The 15,722-nt window shown below is 43.5% G+C and overlaps 1 protein-coding gene across 6 annotated transcripts in view; it reads left to right on the top strand.

Annotated features, from left to right (window-relative positions):
• GCN2 (protein kinase family protein) overlaps positions 1-15,722 on the top strand; it is a 323,601-nt gene that overhangs the window by 100,372 nt on the left and 207,507 nt on the right. For all 6 annotated transcript variants that reach the window (XM_087682047.1, XM_087682045.1, XM_087682046.1 and 3 more), the window contains 2 exons: positions 3,108-3,225; positions 3,429-3,483. In XM_087682047.1, coding sequence (XP_087538173.1) covers positions 3,108-3,225; positions 3,429-3,483 — 173 coding nt within the window. The remainder of the gene's footprint in view (positions 1-3,107; positions 3,226-3,428; positions 3,484-15,722) is intronic.

Raw genomic sequence — 15,722 nt, 5'->3', positions numbered from 1 at the left:
ATTTCCAGATCACCAGTTTATCAAACAACTGTATCACAATTGTGCATTTGCCTCATGCTATGAGCATCATTGTTTGTTGGATCAGAGTACCATTGGACCCTTGAAGTTGAAACAGATAGAGCAGCACATGTAGCCATGGATGATAATGCACGCTTTGCTATCAGGAGTCAAAGGAGCATTACGTTTGCCCGTGTCTGGTATACTTTCGAGATTACGGAAGATACCATTGCTTATTTGGAGAGGTTTTTGGCCAACTTAGCTGAGTAATAGACTATCTTGATCAGAGATACTTTGGCCTTTCATCCAGGAACTTCAGAGGCATCAAAAGGGTCTTCTCGACAATAGAGCCAGATATTCTAGCCATAAGTCACTGGCCCAGTAGTGTCCTTCACAATGCCCTCCTCCTATATCATCCATGTCACAATGGAGACTTTAGAGAGTTCCTCGGATATCAGTGCCACTACGAGACCCAACCAACCTAGATTCAGACCACCATGACCATATCATGCACAAAATGCTAAGATATAGGCACAACATCATAAAGGCATGGAGGAAAGACTACACAATCTACAACAAGGCAGATAGATATGTGAGCCCTCCTTACCACATTTTCCATGTTTGATATATTATATATTGTCATGCCCACCGAATTGAGTTAGTGGTAGACTTCTTAAAAAAAGGGCAAAAAAAGGTATGGCTAATTATATTACTTAGAAAGAATACAACAAAGTACAAACGCTCAACCATCTAGTAGGAGTTGTGTGCATATCAAATCATATACACGAGGCCTCTCATGATGTATAAGAGACTTTCCTCGGCCGCCACAACTATTCCACAGGCATGATCAAAAAGTTGGTTCGAATGGTTTGTGATGCTATGCCTTGCCCAATGTCTATGACATGATGGAGCCCAATCCTTCAAGATGTGCCATTCCAAATCTAGAGTTGCCATGTGTGGCTTTTGGGTCTTAATCTGCCTCATTGAGGGCCTTGCTCTCCCAAATCCAGAGTTGCCCCTCCTGAATATCTGACCATGCAATGTATGGGTTAAGGTGCTATGACACTCCTTGGAGTCCTATGGTTTTGATCCTCTTTCAAGGGATGCCTTGGAAGACTAGATCACGTTGCTTGCTGTTCAGAGCTAACTGGACGCCTTCTTGTATGATGAAGAAGGTCATTGAGGAGCACCTTTGACTTTGCTTGCAATGTTCACTTATAACTAGGCCACCCACCTTGTAGCCTAGTTGAACAGACTCTCAATTGGAGGGGCTAGGTATTCCTTGGACTCTTGCCGTCTGGCCCCTACCCTCCCTTAGGCATCCCATTACTTGCCCAAGTACCTCAAGATCTGCGCACTTGTATTATTTCCAAGTCTCAAGAATGCTTGGACTTAGCAATTTACGTCCTAGCTTTGATGTGAGATGTCTTGGAGTGTCATTTTGTTTCTCTTCTAAACATTGTCGTTTATTTGAAGAAGGAAGTTCGTTTGAGATAGTATCACTCCTAATATGAACTTGATGATGGTCACCAAGAGTCCATCACTCCTCTTGTCGTTATCCTCCATGAAGTCAAAAGATCCATCTATAAGCTCGTCGCCCTCAACTTGTTCACTGATTTGAGCAAAGGTAGGTTCAGGTCGCCTTTTCTTAGAGCAAGACTCCCATGTGGCAATCAGATCGGAATGGCAGTGGGGGAGAAGTGGTGGGCATGAAGGGTGGTGTGCGCAGGAGGGAGGGCTGGTGGAGGTGATGGTTGTGACGTAGTGGAGCCAGTTTTTCAACAGTCACTCAGAGCTCTGTGGTAGATTACTTGTATAATTTTATAGCATGGTAGATAAGGACTAGGCATGGGATGCATTTGAGTAACATTTAGTTAATTGCTTTTCAGTTTTTACATGTTACTCCAAGATGTGGACCCATTATATGTTGATTTGTATCATAAGCCAATTAGGCCTCTAGTACATGTTAATATTGTTTTTGTTTTCTTTGTGCTACTGCTGTGCCATCCTGGTTGTTGTTGCTGTTGATAGTGCTGCTTCCTCATTGTTTGTGCTGTTGCTACTGCAATATGCGGTGTATAGATCAGCAGCACACTTCTTCTGAGACTATCACTTGAATCTAGATAGAGATTGTTTTTACTCTTAGAGGCAAGTGGGAGAGATTGCAGGAGTATTTAGAGCACATGGGGAGGTGGGAGGTCTTATTTGATGCATGGGATTCTCCAACCTTCTTCCATCTAGGGGTAACCTCATATGACTGGCATTACAGATCACCAGACCGGTTATTTTGTTACCATATAGGTGGGAGGCCTTATTTGATGCATGGGATTCTCCAACCTTCTTCCATCCAGGGGTAACCTCATATGACTGGCATTACAGATCACCAGACTGGTTATTTTGTTATTGTATATCTGAGAGAAGTTTTTAATAGTATTCTTTTGGTTAGGTTTGATCCATTGTGAGAAGCTTATGCAGACTAGTATCCTTATGCTGGATTACAACAGGTGATAGGCTAAGTTTGTAATTTGAGGTTTCACACAACCTGGAACTCTTTGTTAAGTACTATAGTAGAGTTCTGTTCATTTAAAATTCAGGTAACTTTTGAAAGAAAATTGACATGAATTTCTTAACTACATAATTCTTTCAATGCGTAAAGACTTTATTTGCTGACATTAAATATGTCACTCAAAACTCTGTATCAAGCATATCTGCAGGTTGACTATCGTAGAGTGCTTGTAGTTTGCATCCAATGTACAGATTTTAAAATATTGCTTGAGAGATATCTTAAAAGTGTGTTGTTAGCTCTATCTTGGATCTCATTCTTTGGCAAAATTCAGGGTTGCCCTGATCTTTTCAGTCCTTGTTTCCTGCTGAAGGCTTATGTTGGATATCATAGGGCATAATGCATCAAAAATATGCATTGTTTAGCTGTCCAAAAAATCTCAAAGAAAGGGGAAATAAGCTACTTTATTGCTTTAACACATACTAAATCGTGCAGGCCACAACTAAGAAAAGTTTGGTATAGAGGAGCTTTTAGCTTGTTATGAGCTAAGAAGTTGTAAAAACTCTCTCACTTTTTTGTTTTCGCTGTCGGGGTGGCTATGTGTTAGGACGAGGAGGATTTGGATATGTTCTTCTATGCAGGAACAACCTGGATGGGCGCCGCTATGCAGTGAAAAAAATCAGGCTAAAAGATAGAAAAGATTCATTGGATGCAAAAATATTAAGGTAGACTAGATTGTGCAAAGGTTTTGACTTCTTCGCTTCAAACATTTCTGAAACAATTAAACATGTGAAATGTATGTTGTAAGTTCAATTGACTGAGCAGAGAAAATGGTGCAATTGTGTTTACAAATTCTATTTCTGGGAAAACTGAATACATCTCCATGTGGGCATTTTGGCATTGGTTATTAATTCTTGATTTATTGCAGGGAGGTTGCTACCCTTTCAAGGCTGCAGCACCATCACATTGTCCGCTATTATCAGGTTTGTTTTTCCACAGCTCTCCATGTTGTTTCTCACAATGGAAATGATAGGGAATGTGTTTGCAGTTTTTCAGTACAACCATGTTAAGGAGATCCTGTTGATTCCTTTTTTTTTTTTTGCAAATAAAGTGTGGCTAATTATATTACTTTAGAAAAAACCTGAATACAAGGAAGTGCTCATGCTCAACAGACTAGCTGGAGCTGATGCAAAGTCACGGATATATCAAGTATACAAGCCTCTCAGGGCGGTCCTGGGGGGATAGGAGCATGAAGCCATGGAGGGGGGGTGTATTGCCATCTGGGGTTGCCTTCCTGCACCACAAAAAATAGGTCTTGGCGCACCCCAAGTGCGCATGAAATGAAAATGGAGCTCTTGCTGACAATCTTGAGACTCACCCTGCACCTGGTCCCATCGGCTGCGGAGAGAGTGGACGATGGAGGTCCAGAGCTCTGCTAAAGTCGCCTGTACTGAAAGTCTCTCCCCGCCAAAAACTTCTTGACATTGTGTGTTCCAGATGTACCATCCATTAAGACTCCCTATGATTTCCCATACCTTCGAGCGGTCTGCTGTGGGCTCCAGTACTTGGTGGATGGGTAGAGCCTCCAAATTGACCACTGCGCACGACCCTGCCTCAATAATGAATATCATGTCCTGCATCCTAGCCTCATACAGAAGGTGACAGCCCTGGCTGACTGCCTCTTAGCAGAAAGCCTCCCATGAGATATATCCAAGGCTGGGTGCTATATGACAGAGGATGCGGCATGCTCCTCTCTACACAAGCTGCGCCGCCTCACACGACCAAAGGTAGTGCTTTGGAGACTCCAGAGGTTGTTGTGTGCAGCGTTTACAGCCTCCCTCCTTTTGCATCTAGCTTAACCAACTCCCCACCGCTAGACCTCCATGTGCCACCAGGCATAAGAAATACGATACCCTCCTTGGTCTCCAGCTATCCCATAGGTAGAAGGTCCGTCGAAAAGCCTCCGTGATGTTGTGCCCCGGCCAATACCTGCTATGTGACGCCGCCCAATCCATGTCCTTCTGCATCAGTACACGTGTCTGCCAATCCTGGCTATGTACTCCATGAACCTCGGTGGCTTCTTGGCGACCGCAGTGGCTGGCCATAGCCACTCTCCCGGATCCCACTCCAGCTCATCAAGTGGCTTGCCCTCCCGAATCCAGAGGTGCCACTTCCTAAGCTCATCCCAGAAGACATAAGAATCCAGCTGCCATATCTTCCCTTGAAGGCCGACCACCCAAATCCTCCTCCATGAAAGAACAACTATCCCATCATCTTGCTGCCCTCTATCAAGGGCCAGATGCGCCGGCCCCCCCAACCACCACCACCCACCCACCCACCACCCCCCCCACCCCTCCCTTCCCTTGCACGATGAAGAAAGCTCCATGTGGGGCACCTCCCACTCTACTTGCCACCTGTAGGGGGATACCTGTTGGTGAAAACCTAGCAGCCCATACCTCCTTGGGCTCTATTGGCTCTCGTCTCGGGGAGGCAAGCCACTCATGAGGTATTACTGTGTCTATCTCCCTTCTACTCAACTCAACTCCTCTCTGGTAACCTAATGCCTGCTGTAGCACCTCCTTGTCCGCCATCTTGCACATCTCCCGCCATGTCCAGATGGTACGAGCCGGACCCGCCTCCCAACTAGCCCACCGGATGTGGGGGCGCTCGCCAATCTATAACCCATCCCGATCTCTGACCTGGGGGTTACAGATCACCGGTTGTTGATTCCTTTCTTATAGTATTGGTGCAACTGAAACCACTAATTTTAGTGTGGTTCTAAGGCAAGGGGCGGTCAAAGGAGGTAGTGTAATCTTATCTTGAGATATTGTGCAGTCTAGGCTTAAGTCTATACTCCAATGTGCCTTTTTGAAGCATAATGCGTTGAATACTCTCACTTGTAAGCTTTTATTCTTAGCAGAAAAGCCAAATCACTATCAAGTCTTACCTGAAAGAAAACTTCATGCATCAGAAGAGGGGCCACATTGCTAGTTGTGCAAAAGTATAGGCACAATCCATGGAGAAAATTTCCATGGAGTGGATAATGGCTAGAGATATCCATACTACTTAGAAATATCCTGCAGATTTACAGGTAATGTGACCACATCATTGATAGTGCAGCCTGTTTAATAGGTGAAGGGACGATCTAGTAAATAGCTTTCAAATAATGGTTTCTCAAGCGCTGATATGATTCGACGAATGTAAACATAGTATATCCATAAAGTACCGGTCATCGCCATGGAAATATAATGTAATAGAATGTAGTGAGGAGACATTTGGTTGTCTGAAAAAATTACATAGTTGGTGTGATATATTTGTCTTTCTTTAGGTGGGAGGGAGACAAGAAAGGTGCTATCAATACTAGGGGTGCATGTAGCAAATCATTTTGTACAATACCTATACAAAAAACCTAGTGAGGTAAAATGAAAAGTATACTTGCTAAATGTAAGAAGATAAATACTCATATCTCGTGGCTTGGCTGCCCATCTTAAATTTGATGAGCGTTTACGTGTGTAGCTCATACATGGCACAACATTACATTCGGATGGGGATGAGAGTAATGTCAGGGATTTAGTAGTATCCTTTTTAGAGCTTTAGGCACTCTCATCAATTGCAACAAGTCTTCTGGACTTTGGATTTGTGACACTCTACAATCAGATTGCAGACTGTTAAAATGTCGGATCTAGAGCATGGTAGGAGCTATGGAGGTTAGAAGATGAAGACTAAATTCATGTTGACATGGACAATGAGTAGACAACTGTTGCACAAGCGAATTAGGTTCCAAGATGAAAGCTTGGACTCATAAAGATAATCTTGTGTATTGAACTTAGAATGACACTAATTGAAAGAGGAAAGCATTATGATATTGCTTCATCATTATGAAAGTACAGTGCTCTATAGTAGTTGGGTTTTTCCACTCTCCTCAATGTGCATATAGGATTCAGGACATCTCTTCCTGGAGCATACATCATTTGTCTATTTCTCAATACCCCTCCTCAAATGATGAGTCCCTACATTTGTTGGCTTTTGCCCTCTCTACATGGTGACATGGCCCGGGAGACTAGCTCATAGGCAACCTAATCAAGTTAAAGCTTGAAACTTTAAATCTTTGGCAAGGGTTTTTACAAAGAAAATCCACTAAGGGAAAAATAGAGATCTACTATGGGAAAAACATATGAAAGATATAATGAAAATGCTTTAGAACAATCTGTCAGAGTTATTAATGGTAGTGGAAGAATCTTCTTTTTCTTCTTATTCTTCATTCATAAACTAGTTCTGGTGGTGATCATTCTGCATCTGCTGTGCTCTTTTCTTGTGGAAACATTCACTGGCTATATGGCCAATCTTACCACAGTAATGACATATAATCCGATTCTTGTTGTTGTTGGTATTGAGTCCTCTGTTGGGTATTTGACTCACGCCTCACTTACACCTGCGCTCATATGGGAGTGTCAGTGATCAATAGGACACTGGGGCACTTTTTACTCTCGGTAGGAGAGGTTTTTTCCCCCAGACTTATAGTCTTATTGTCATATGTGCTTATGTGCTTATGTACACACTTATGGGCACTTAGTGTGTGTCGGGTGTGAATACCCCCTACAACCCTAAGGTTTAAGGGTTGTACTTTGTACTTTCTAGTGACACTCTTTCAGTCTATTGGATTGGGTGTCGTGCTTCACTCAGTCTCTCTCACTCTCACACTGTCTACTGTACTCTCAGCTGCATTTCGATCCTATCACCATCTTTACATTTGGTATCAGAGCAGTCTTCTGTCTGCTGTCTGCAGCCCTCGCCAGCTCTGCCTAGTCACTACCAATCTGTAGAGTTCAACAGCTCGACCTGTAGCTCGTCTGCCCACCAGCACCACCTGATCTTGCTCTTCAGCTCTGTCAGCTCCACCTGCCTGCCTGTGGCCAAAGTGCCCCTGCGCCTGTTCGTCCGCCAGCGTGCAGATCCAGACACCACCTCCTGCCTTCAGCACGTTTGCCTGCAAACATTTGTCTCTAGCGTTGCCTGCCTCTGGCACGCTTGCCTCCAGCACGTCCGCTAGCTGCTGCTGCAGGCGCAGTCGCCACCAGAGCTGGGCGACGCCTCACAATTGCTGCGCCGTCCTGTTCCTCAGCTCCAAACGGCCACCCAACTGCCTCGTCAGACTGCGACCTGTCGTTTCACCATCAGCCTAGTCCACGTCAGCCACACTACCCGCCCGACTGCTCCAAAGGCCAGCGACTAGACTATTGTCCACCCTGACCACGTCACGTAAAATATCACTTTATTCTAGAATAAATTTCTGGCAGAGGAGGTTCATACGCTGCAGGCACCGCAAACAGGATACAAGTGTGGGCTAAATTTGATGCAAATTTCTGGACTTGTTCATCAGAAATTTTGGGGCTTTTATGTATTTTGAGGACAGTTGCATATGAACTGCTGTTACAGTCTCACAGAAAGACTGTTTTGAACAAATTTCTGGCAAAAAGTTTTGGGGATTTTGATATTACAGTGTTGTTGAGCACTGTTTGCACCTTGGGAAGCGTGCATTAAAAGAAAGTTTTTGACAGAGTACGCCCTTGCACATTAATTGCAGAAATGTGCTTGCTGCAATTTCTGGAAATTTGCAGATTTCCAGTCCTTATTGCTTTGACATTGCTCATTTGTCTTTGGAAATTTGTCATCATGGCAAATCAGGGAGGTGATGTCTTTACGTGTGTATCCAAGGAAGACAGACTGGACGGAAACAACTATTCCCTTTGGTCATTCATGATGAAGAATGTATTAGTGGCCAAGAATTTATGGGATTATGTCAGTGGAGAGGAAACTCGACCGGGAGTTGTAGCTCCCGTTACTCCTCCTCCCCATGGCGCACGTGGACAGCGGGGACCTCAGCCCGCTCCACCTCAGCCACTTCCTACAAGAATTGCAGCTCAAAAAGCTTGGGATACCCGTGATGCACAGGCCTTGTCTCTGATTGCTCTGGCAGTTCAGCGGTCCATCATACCTCATATCCGTTCAGCATCTTCTTCACGAGATGCATGGTTGGCTTTGGAGAATATGCTTGCAGGAAAGAATGAGACTCGGATCTCTTTCTTGAAGAAAGAGTTGGAAACTCTAAAGATGCATGAAGGTGATTCTATGCAGGATCACTTAAATAAGATTCAGGACTTGAGGGAGCAGCTCATGAATGTAGATGAGTATTTTTCGGATGCACAGTTGATATCCACCACCTTTAATTCCTTACCTCCTTCATACTTGTCTTTTCATACTGCATTGAATCTCACCATGAGGATTGCAGCACCCACTCACTTTTATTTAGTTGGTTAGTTTGCTTCTAGAGGAGGAGCAAACAAGGAAAAATAGTGGTGTGGATGCTATAGTCTCTGAGCAGGCTTTTGTGGCAAGACAGAAAGGCAAAAACAGCAAGGTGAAAAATGCTCCACAGAGTTCTGGCACTTCGGGCACATCGCAAAATCAGACACAAGGGGGGACGCAAGCTAAAAAAGGAAAATGCCATTTATGTAAGAAGCTAGGCCACTATATCACTGAGTGCAGGAAGCGCATTGCCAAAGAGAAGAAGAAGGAGTCAAGAATGTCTGTTTCTACTACTCCTTCCATTGCTAGTGAGTCCGCGTCCTTTGTTGTGGACAGGGACTATTGTTTTTACACTTGCAGTTATGACATCTCTTGGGCAGATAGAGCACTTAGCTTTATAGAGGATGCTGACACTTGGTTCTTTGACAGTGGTGCTTCTAGACATATTACCTCTCGCAGAGATCTGTTTGCTTCAGTTAGTGCACCTCCCGTTGGGAAATCTGTACAGTGTGCCAATAATGCATCATACCCTGTTCGTGGTATTGGGGATATTCAGCTCACAGCCATTGATGGCTCTATTCTCCGCCTGCAGGATGCTTTGTTTGTGCCTGGAATCAAGAAGAATTTGCTTTCTATTTCTTCTTTGGCACGTTGTGGTATGCAGGTCACCTTTGATGATGGCCGTTGCATGGTTAGAGAAAAAGAATGCATGACTTTGGTCTTGACAAGATCCTTGTATCATGGTTTATATGAGTTGGATGCTCCTTCAGTAGATCAATCAGCATACTCGACATCCACTCTTACTCCTGCTATGATACAAGCGGAGTTATGGTATGCTCCTTTGGGGCATGTAAACTTTGGCAGCTTGATGCTTTTGCAGCGTACTCAGATGCTGGATGGCTTACCTTTCTTGGAGAGACCTCCTGAGCACTTATGCGAGGGATGCATTTTGGGGAAAATGCATCGTTTCTCATTTCCCCGTGATGTTGCTTTTAGAGCAACAACCAGATTGCAGTTGGTGCATTCAGATGTTTGTGGGCCTATGCAAACAATGTCATTGGGCGGTTGTTATTATTTTGTGACATTCATTGATGACTTTACACGTTTTTGTTGGGTCTACCGTTTGAAAAAGAAGTCAGAAGTGTATGATGCATTTTCGGCATTCAATGCACTTGTCGAAATTCAATCTGGATTCAAAATTAAGACTCTCTGTTCTTCGTTCGGAGGGGGGGAATACATGTCCTCTATGCTGAATTCTTTTTTGAAGCAGAAAGGCATAGTCCATCAGTACACTACTGCCTATACTCCACAACAGAATGGGGTAGCAGAGAGGAAGAATCGGTCACTCATGGAGATGGCCAGATGTATGCTGAAGGCAAAGAGCTTGTCTCATAGTTTTTGGATGGAAGCAGTCATGTGTGCTTGCCATATTTTGAACAGATGCCCTACCAAAGCCTTGAAGACCATCACACCTTTTGAGGCTGGGAACAGTCGTAAACCTTCTGTTGGTCACTTTCGTACCTTTGGGTGTCTTGCCTATGCCCATATTCCACAAGTACTTAGAAAAAAGTTGGACAACCAGGCTGTTAAGTGCATTTTTATGGGATATAGCAATGAGAGCAAAGGCTACAGACTCTATGATCCCGTTACAAAGAAGGTTTTTGTTAGCAGGGATGTTGTTTTTGATGAAAAATCAGAATTATCCTTGGCTGGTTTGGACACATATCAGGCTGCCCATGATGTTTTTGAAGGGCTGCTGCCCATTACTTTTGGTGATTCAGTTGGAGCTTCAGAAAATGAACCTAATGTTCAGCCAGCTGCTCCTATGGAAAGTGCAGAAATTCAGCCATTGGCTGATCGGAATATTCAACATAATGCTGAAACTGAAATTTAGCAAGAGCTTGCACACATTCAGGAAGCTAGACAGTTACCTAGATGGTATTTGCAGACTATGCAAGATAGTCCTTTGGATGCACCCATGGCTGGTCGTACTAGAAGGCAAACTCGTTTGCATGATTCAGCACATACCATGGAGTTTGTTATGGCAGCAAGTACTTTTGATAATGAAGAGCCTGAATGTTTTGAGGATGCACAACACAATGTGCATTGGATGGCAGCAATGCAAGCTGAATTAGATTCTATTACTAAGAATTAAACTTGGGATTTGGTGTCCTTGCCATTTGGAAAGAAAGCCATTGGAACGAAATGGGTCTACAAACTGAAGAGGAAAGGAGATGGATCCATTGATAAATACAAGGCACAGCTTGTAGCTAAAGGCTACGCACAGAAAAAGGGCATTGACTATGAGGAGACATTTGCTCCTACTTCCCGTATGACGACCATTAGGTCTATGATTGCTTTGGCTGCACATTATGGTTGGACAGTGCATCAGCTAGATATCAAGACTGCATTTTTACATGGGGAACTTCAGGAGGAAGTTTATGTACAACAGCCCATTGGTTTTGCAGTTGAAGGCTCAGAACATTTGGTATGCAAGCTCAAAAAGGCACTATATGGTTTGAAACAAGCTCCTAGAGCTTGGTATGCAAAAATAGATGCTTTCTTGCTTGGTCAGGGGTTTCTAAACAGCTCATCTGAGTCTACCCTTTACGTATGTAAAGAAGGGGGATCTATACTGATTATATGTCTTTATGTTGATGACCTTTTGCTCACTGGAACACATGCTGATCAGATTTCAGCATTCAAACAAAATTTGCAGCAAACTTTTGACATGTCGGACTTGGGAGTTTTGCATTACTACTTGGGCATCCAATTCATACATGATGCTCGAGGTATTGGGCTATCACAGTCAAGGTATATTGGGCAGCTTCTTGAGAAGTTTGGCTTACAGGATTGCAAGCTAGTTTGTACCCCCATGGAACTTGGACTGAAGCTGTCATTACATGATGACAGTGATTTGTTTGATATACATACATATGCTCCTGCAGTTGGATGTCTTATCTACCATTGCAACACTAGGCTGGACATACAGTTTGCAGTTTCAGCTTTGAGCAGGTATATGCATCAGCCACGTATGTCGCATTGGCAAGCTGTTAAGCGTGTTTTTCGTTACTTGTAGGGTACTTGATCTCTTGGGTTGCTTTATGCCAAGGGGGAACCACTGTAGTTACATGCTTACAGTGATTCTGATTGGGCTGGTGATTATGATACACGTCACTCCACTAGTGGCAATTGTTTCTTTTTTGGCTCTTTTTGCATTTCTTGGCTTAGCAAGAAACAATCCACTGTTGCCACATCGTCATGTGAAGCTGAATAGAAGGCAACTTTCACTATCACAGTTGAATGCGTATGGCTTAGACGCTTGCTAGCTGATCTGGATGTATCTGTTACGGAGCCTACTCCTTTGTTCACTGACAGTCAGAGTGCCATTGCAGTGGCATGGAACCCAGTGTTTCATGCCCGCACGAAACACATTGAGATCCATTATCACTTTGTCAGAGAGAGGCTACATGCAGGTGATATCAGCCTTTTCTATTATCCTACCACCAGTAATGTGGCAGACATCTTCACCAAAACTCTTCCTCGTGACAAATTTGAAGCATTTCGCGATGCTTTAAATTTGATATCCTTTGGTGGCGGATGATCCTTGTACTCTTGATCACTCTTCACTCCAGGGGGGTTTGTTGGGTAGTTGACTCACGCCTCACTTATGCCTACGCTCATATGGGAGTGTCGGTGATCAATAGGACACTGGGGCACTTTTTACTCTCGGTAGCAGAGGTTTTTTTCCCTAGACTTTGAGTCTTATTGTCGTATGTGCTTATGTGCTTATGTTACACACTTATGGGCACTTAGTGTGTGTCGTGTGTGAACACCCCCTACAACCCTAAGGTTTAAGGGTTGTACTTTGTACTTTCTAGTGACACTCTTTCAGTCTATTGGATTGGGTGTCGTGCTTCACTCTGTCTCTCTCACTCTCACACTGTCTACTGTACTCTCAGCTGCATTTCGATCCTATCACCATCTTTACATCCTCGACCACGGCCTTTTGCTCCATAAGTACCCTTGGTGTACAAGAGGCTGTTTTTGGTTGTGTGTTCCTTTGCATCCTTGCTTTTAACTTTGCTTTCTCTATCAAGTTGTGAGTGCTCAATATCTTTAAGTGAGAGACTTGGAACATTACTTAGGGTGGACACAAGATTCTCATATGGATCCTTATTTACACTTGCAAGTAGTACAACTATTGTTTCATCTTTATTAATATTCTTCTTAAGAGTTGCAAGCTGGGTTTTTAGGCTCTTGAACTTGTTAATGTGTATGGTCATGGAAGCACTATGTTTTATATCCAGTTTATAAAATTGCACAAGTAATTTTACCTTTGAATTCTTTGCTTGGGTACCAAAGATCCGTCAAGTTCCTCCCAAGAAGTTCTAGCATCTTTGATGCCAGAGATATGATGTAGCACATCATCACTTAGTCCTCAGGCAACGATGCCTAGTGCCTTGTTATTCATCTTCTTTCATTCTTTGGTTTTTGGTGGAGCTACTACAAGGATCCCACTTTTTGAATCTTGTTTCCTACCATCTGTATCACCTTCACCATCTTCAAAGAGATACAAGAGGTCTTTCCTCATGAGGTGGTACAGGCATGGAAGCCTTCTCCATTGAATTTTACTATTTATTCAAGCTCTACCATTTTTGATCAGTAGCAAATGAGCTAGGAAAAGAGTTGTACTTCAATGTGTCAAGAGATACAAGATGATTAGTATCTAACAACATTGCATGAGTATTAGAAAGATACTATCTTGGAGCTCAATGTCGGATGATGCTTGATCTTCTTCTTGCTTATTGATTTAGTGTGATGCTTTGGTGGAAATTAAGTGCTCAGTAAGACCAGAGTGATAGAGTCTTCAGTGGACTGAGAGAAGTAAGAAAATGAAAGGTTTTATGACCTTGAAGATCAATAGCTATAGCTGCCCAGAGAGATGACAGTTAGGGTTTCTCACATTGTGATCAAGATAGAGTATTTTGGGAAACTTATTAGGTGAGGTTAGAGCACTAGGGGGGCTACCAAAGCTCTATGGTTCGCAGTAGAGATTGCGTCGCCTACAGGTCGGGATGATCCATGAATTTTGACTCAGGGAAAACTGCGCTAGATTTGAACAAAACGTCAATGCCAGTCGTTGTCGTCCATTATGTCAGGCTTTGAGGTGCTGCGAGGGTGTGCCTTGAGCATAGGGAAAGATCTCCAGAAGAAATCATGTGGAGATATTGACTATGGAGAGAGATCTAGGTGCTGCAAGTAGACATGGTATTGCTGTCCATGGCATCCATGAAAGCTCCAGTGAAGGTGAAGGTGAAGCCGGAGTAGGAAATGAAGTCTTGAGTTGATACCAAAATGGGTAGAAGTGAAAGGTAGTTGGAGAAGTAGAGTGAGGAGCTGACCATGCTCAGCTGAGCTCTGATACCATGTTAAAATTGTTGAGATATCGAGCTCCACTCGTGATATGCCAGGGTGACCGCTGTGCATTTATGTCACTGACTTGTCAGTTGTAGATGGGGTTGGTACACCGCCCATGAATAATAGCTACATGAAAGCTATCCTTATCTACTCTAGTTCGTGGCTCAGTTAGTATGCCACCTTAGTTAGTTGAGTTTGGTTTGAGACTCATATATATGATTCTTCTATTTCTTTGTACAAGAGTTCTTTTGGCTTACACAACTAAGAAGAGGAAAACTGTTTTCAGCCTCCACCCTTGTGTGTATTCCTCCATTGTGCAAGCAAGAAAGCTACAAGTGAGACTCCTTCCTTCTCTCCCACAATCTTGACATGGTATTAGAGCCTTGTTCGTGGTAAGGAGCTCAAGAAAGCAAGCCAAGCTCACGGTGTTCTGGTAAGAGGAGCAGTGTTGCTTTCATTTTCTGTTTTGGGAGCAGATCTCTGCAGGTAGCACAGCCGGAAAGTGCAGGAGTGCATTGTCTCAGGTTGAGACGCCCTTCGCGGTGAAGCAAGAGGGCAGTATATGCTGCGGGTGTGGGCTTTAGCCCTCGGCGACCTTGTTTTTTTGATTTGGGGCCATTTCGGGGCCTGTGTTGGAGGTGGAAGTTTTCTGTACGCACTCAAGAAAAGGCCCAGTTTTATGCTGTGCAGTCACTGTTCTACAGGTCGGTGAAAAGTTAGTGTAGAAATTGCATCGTATGCTTGTGTACAGAGACATTGGGAGTTACAGAATCATCCCTGTTGCCTGTTGATGCAAAATCGTCACTAGGAAGTGACTGTGTGGTCAAATACCACTTTCGTTAGTTTTGCAGATTTGTCTTTGTGAGGCTGAAGCTGTATTCGTTGCAGTGACATAATTTTTTGCAGTGTTCTGTAATGACGTCTGATTCTCTCTCACAGATTGTCACTGAAAAGCTTGACAAGAACAACTTCCAAGCATGGAAGTTTAGAATGACGAATTTCCTTATGGGAAAAGGATATTGGGAATTTGTTGCAGGAAATGAAGAAGAACCAGTTCTTCTTGATGTTCTCAATCAATAGCAAATGCAGGCATTTAAAGCATGGCATGAGAGAGCCAGGAAAGTTATGTACTGGCTGTCTATCAGCATTTCAGACTCTATGATTGTGCATATTCAAGATGCAAGTACGCCAAAGGAGGCATGGGATACTTTGTCAAAAATGTATAGCACAAATACGCAAGCTAGGAAAATGCAGCTCAAGCAAGAGTTGCACAATGTGCAAAGAGAAAGTATGAGCATCAATGACTACCACATGAAGGTGAAGAAGATTGTAGATGCACTTGCGTCCATTGGGTTGCCAGTGGAAGATGATGATTTAGTCTCAGTGACCTTGAATGGTCTAGGAAAGAATTATACACAGTTCCGAACATTCATTTCCATCCGTGAAAGATTTCCTGATTTTGAGAAGTTGATTGCTCTTCTAATTTCTGAGGAGC

The sequence above is a fragment of the Lygodium microphyllum genome, chromosome 7, assembly GCF_053477565.2.
Source record: "Lygodium microphyllum isolate KBCC chromosome 7, Lygodium_microphyllum_v1.1.10, whole genome shotgun sequence".
In the NCBI taxonomy this organism is placed as follows: domain Eukaryota; kingdom Viridiplantae; phylum Streptophyta; class Polypodiopsida; order Schizaeales; family Lygodiaceae; genus Lygodium; species Lygodium microphyllum.
The sequence above is the reverse complement of the archived record's forward strand: the minus strand, read 5'-3'. Positions and strand labels throughout refer to the sequence as shown.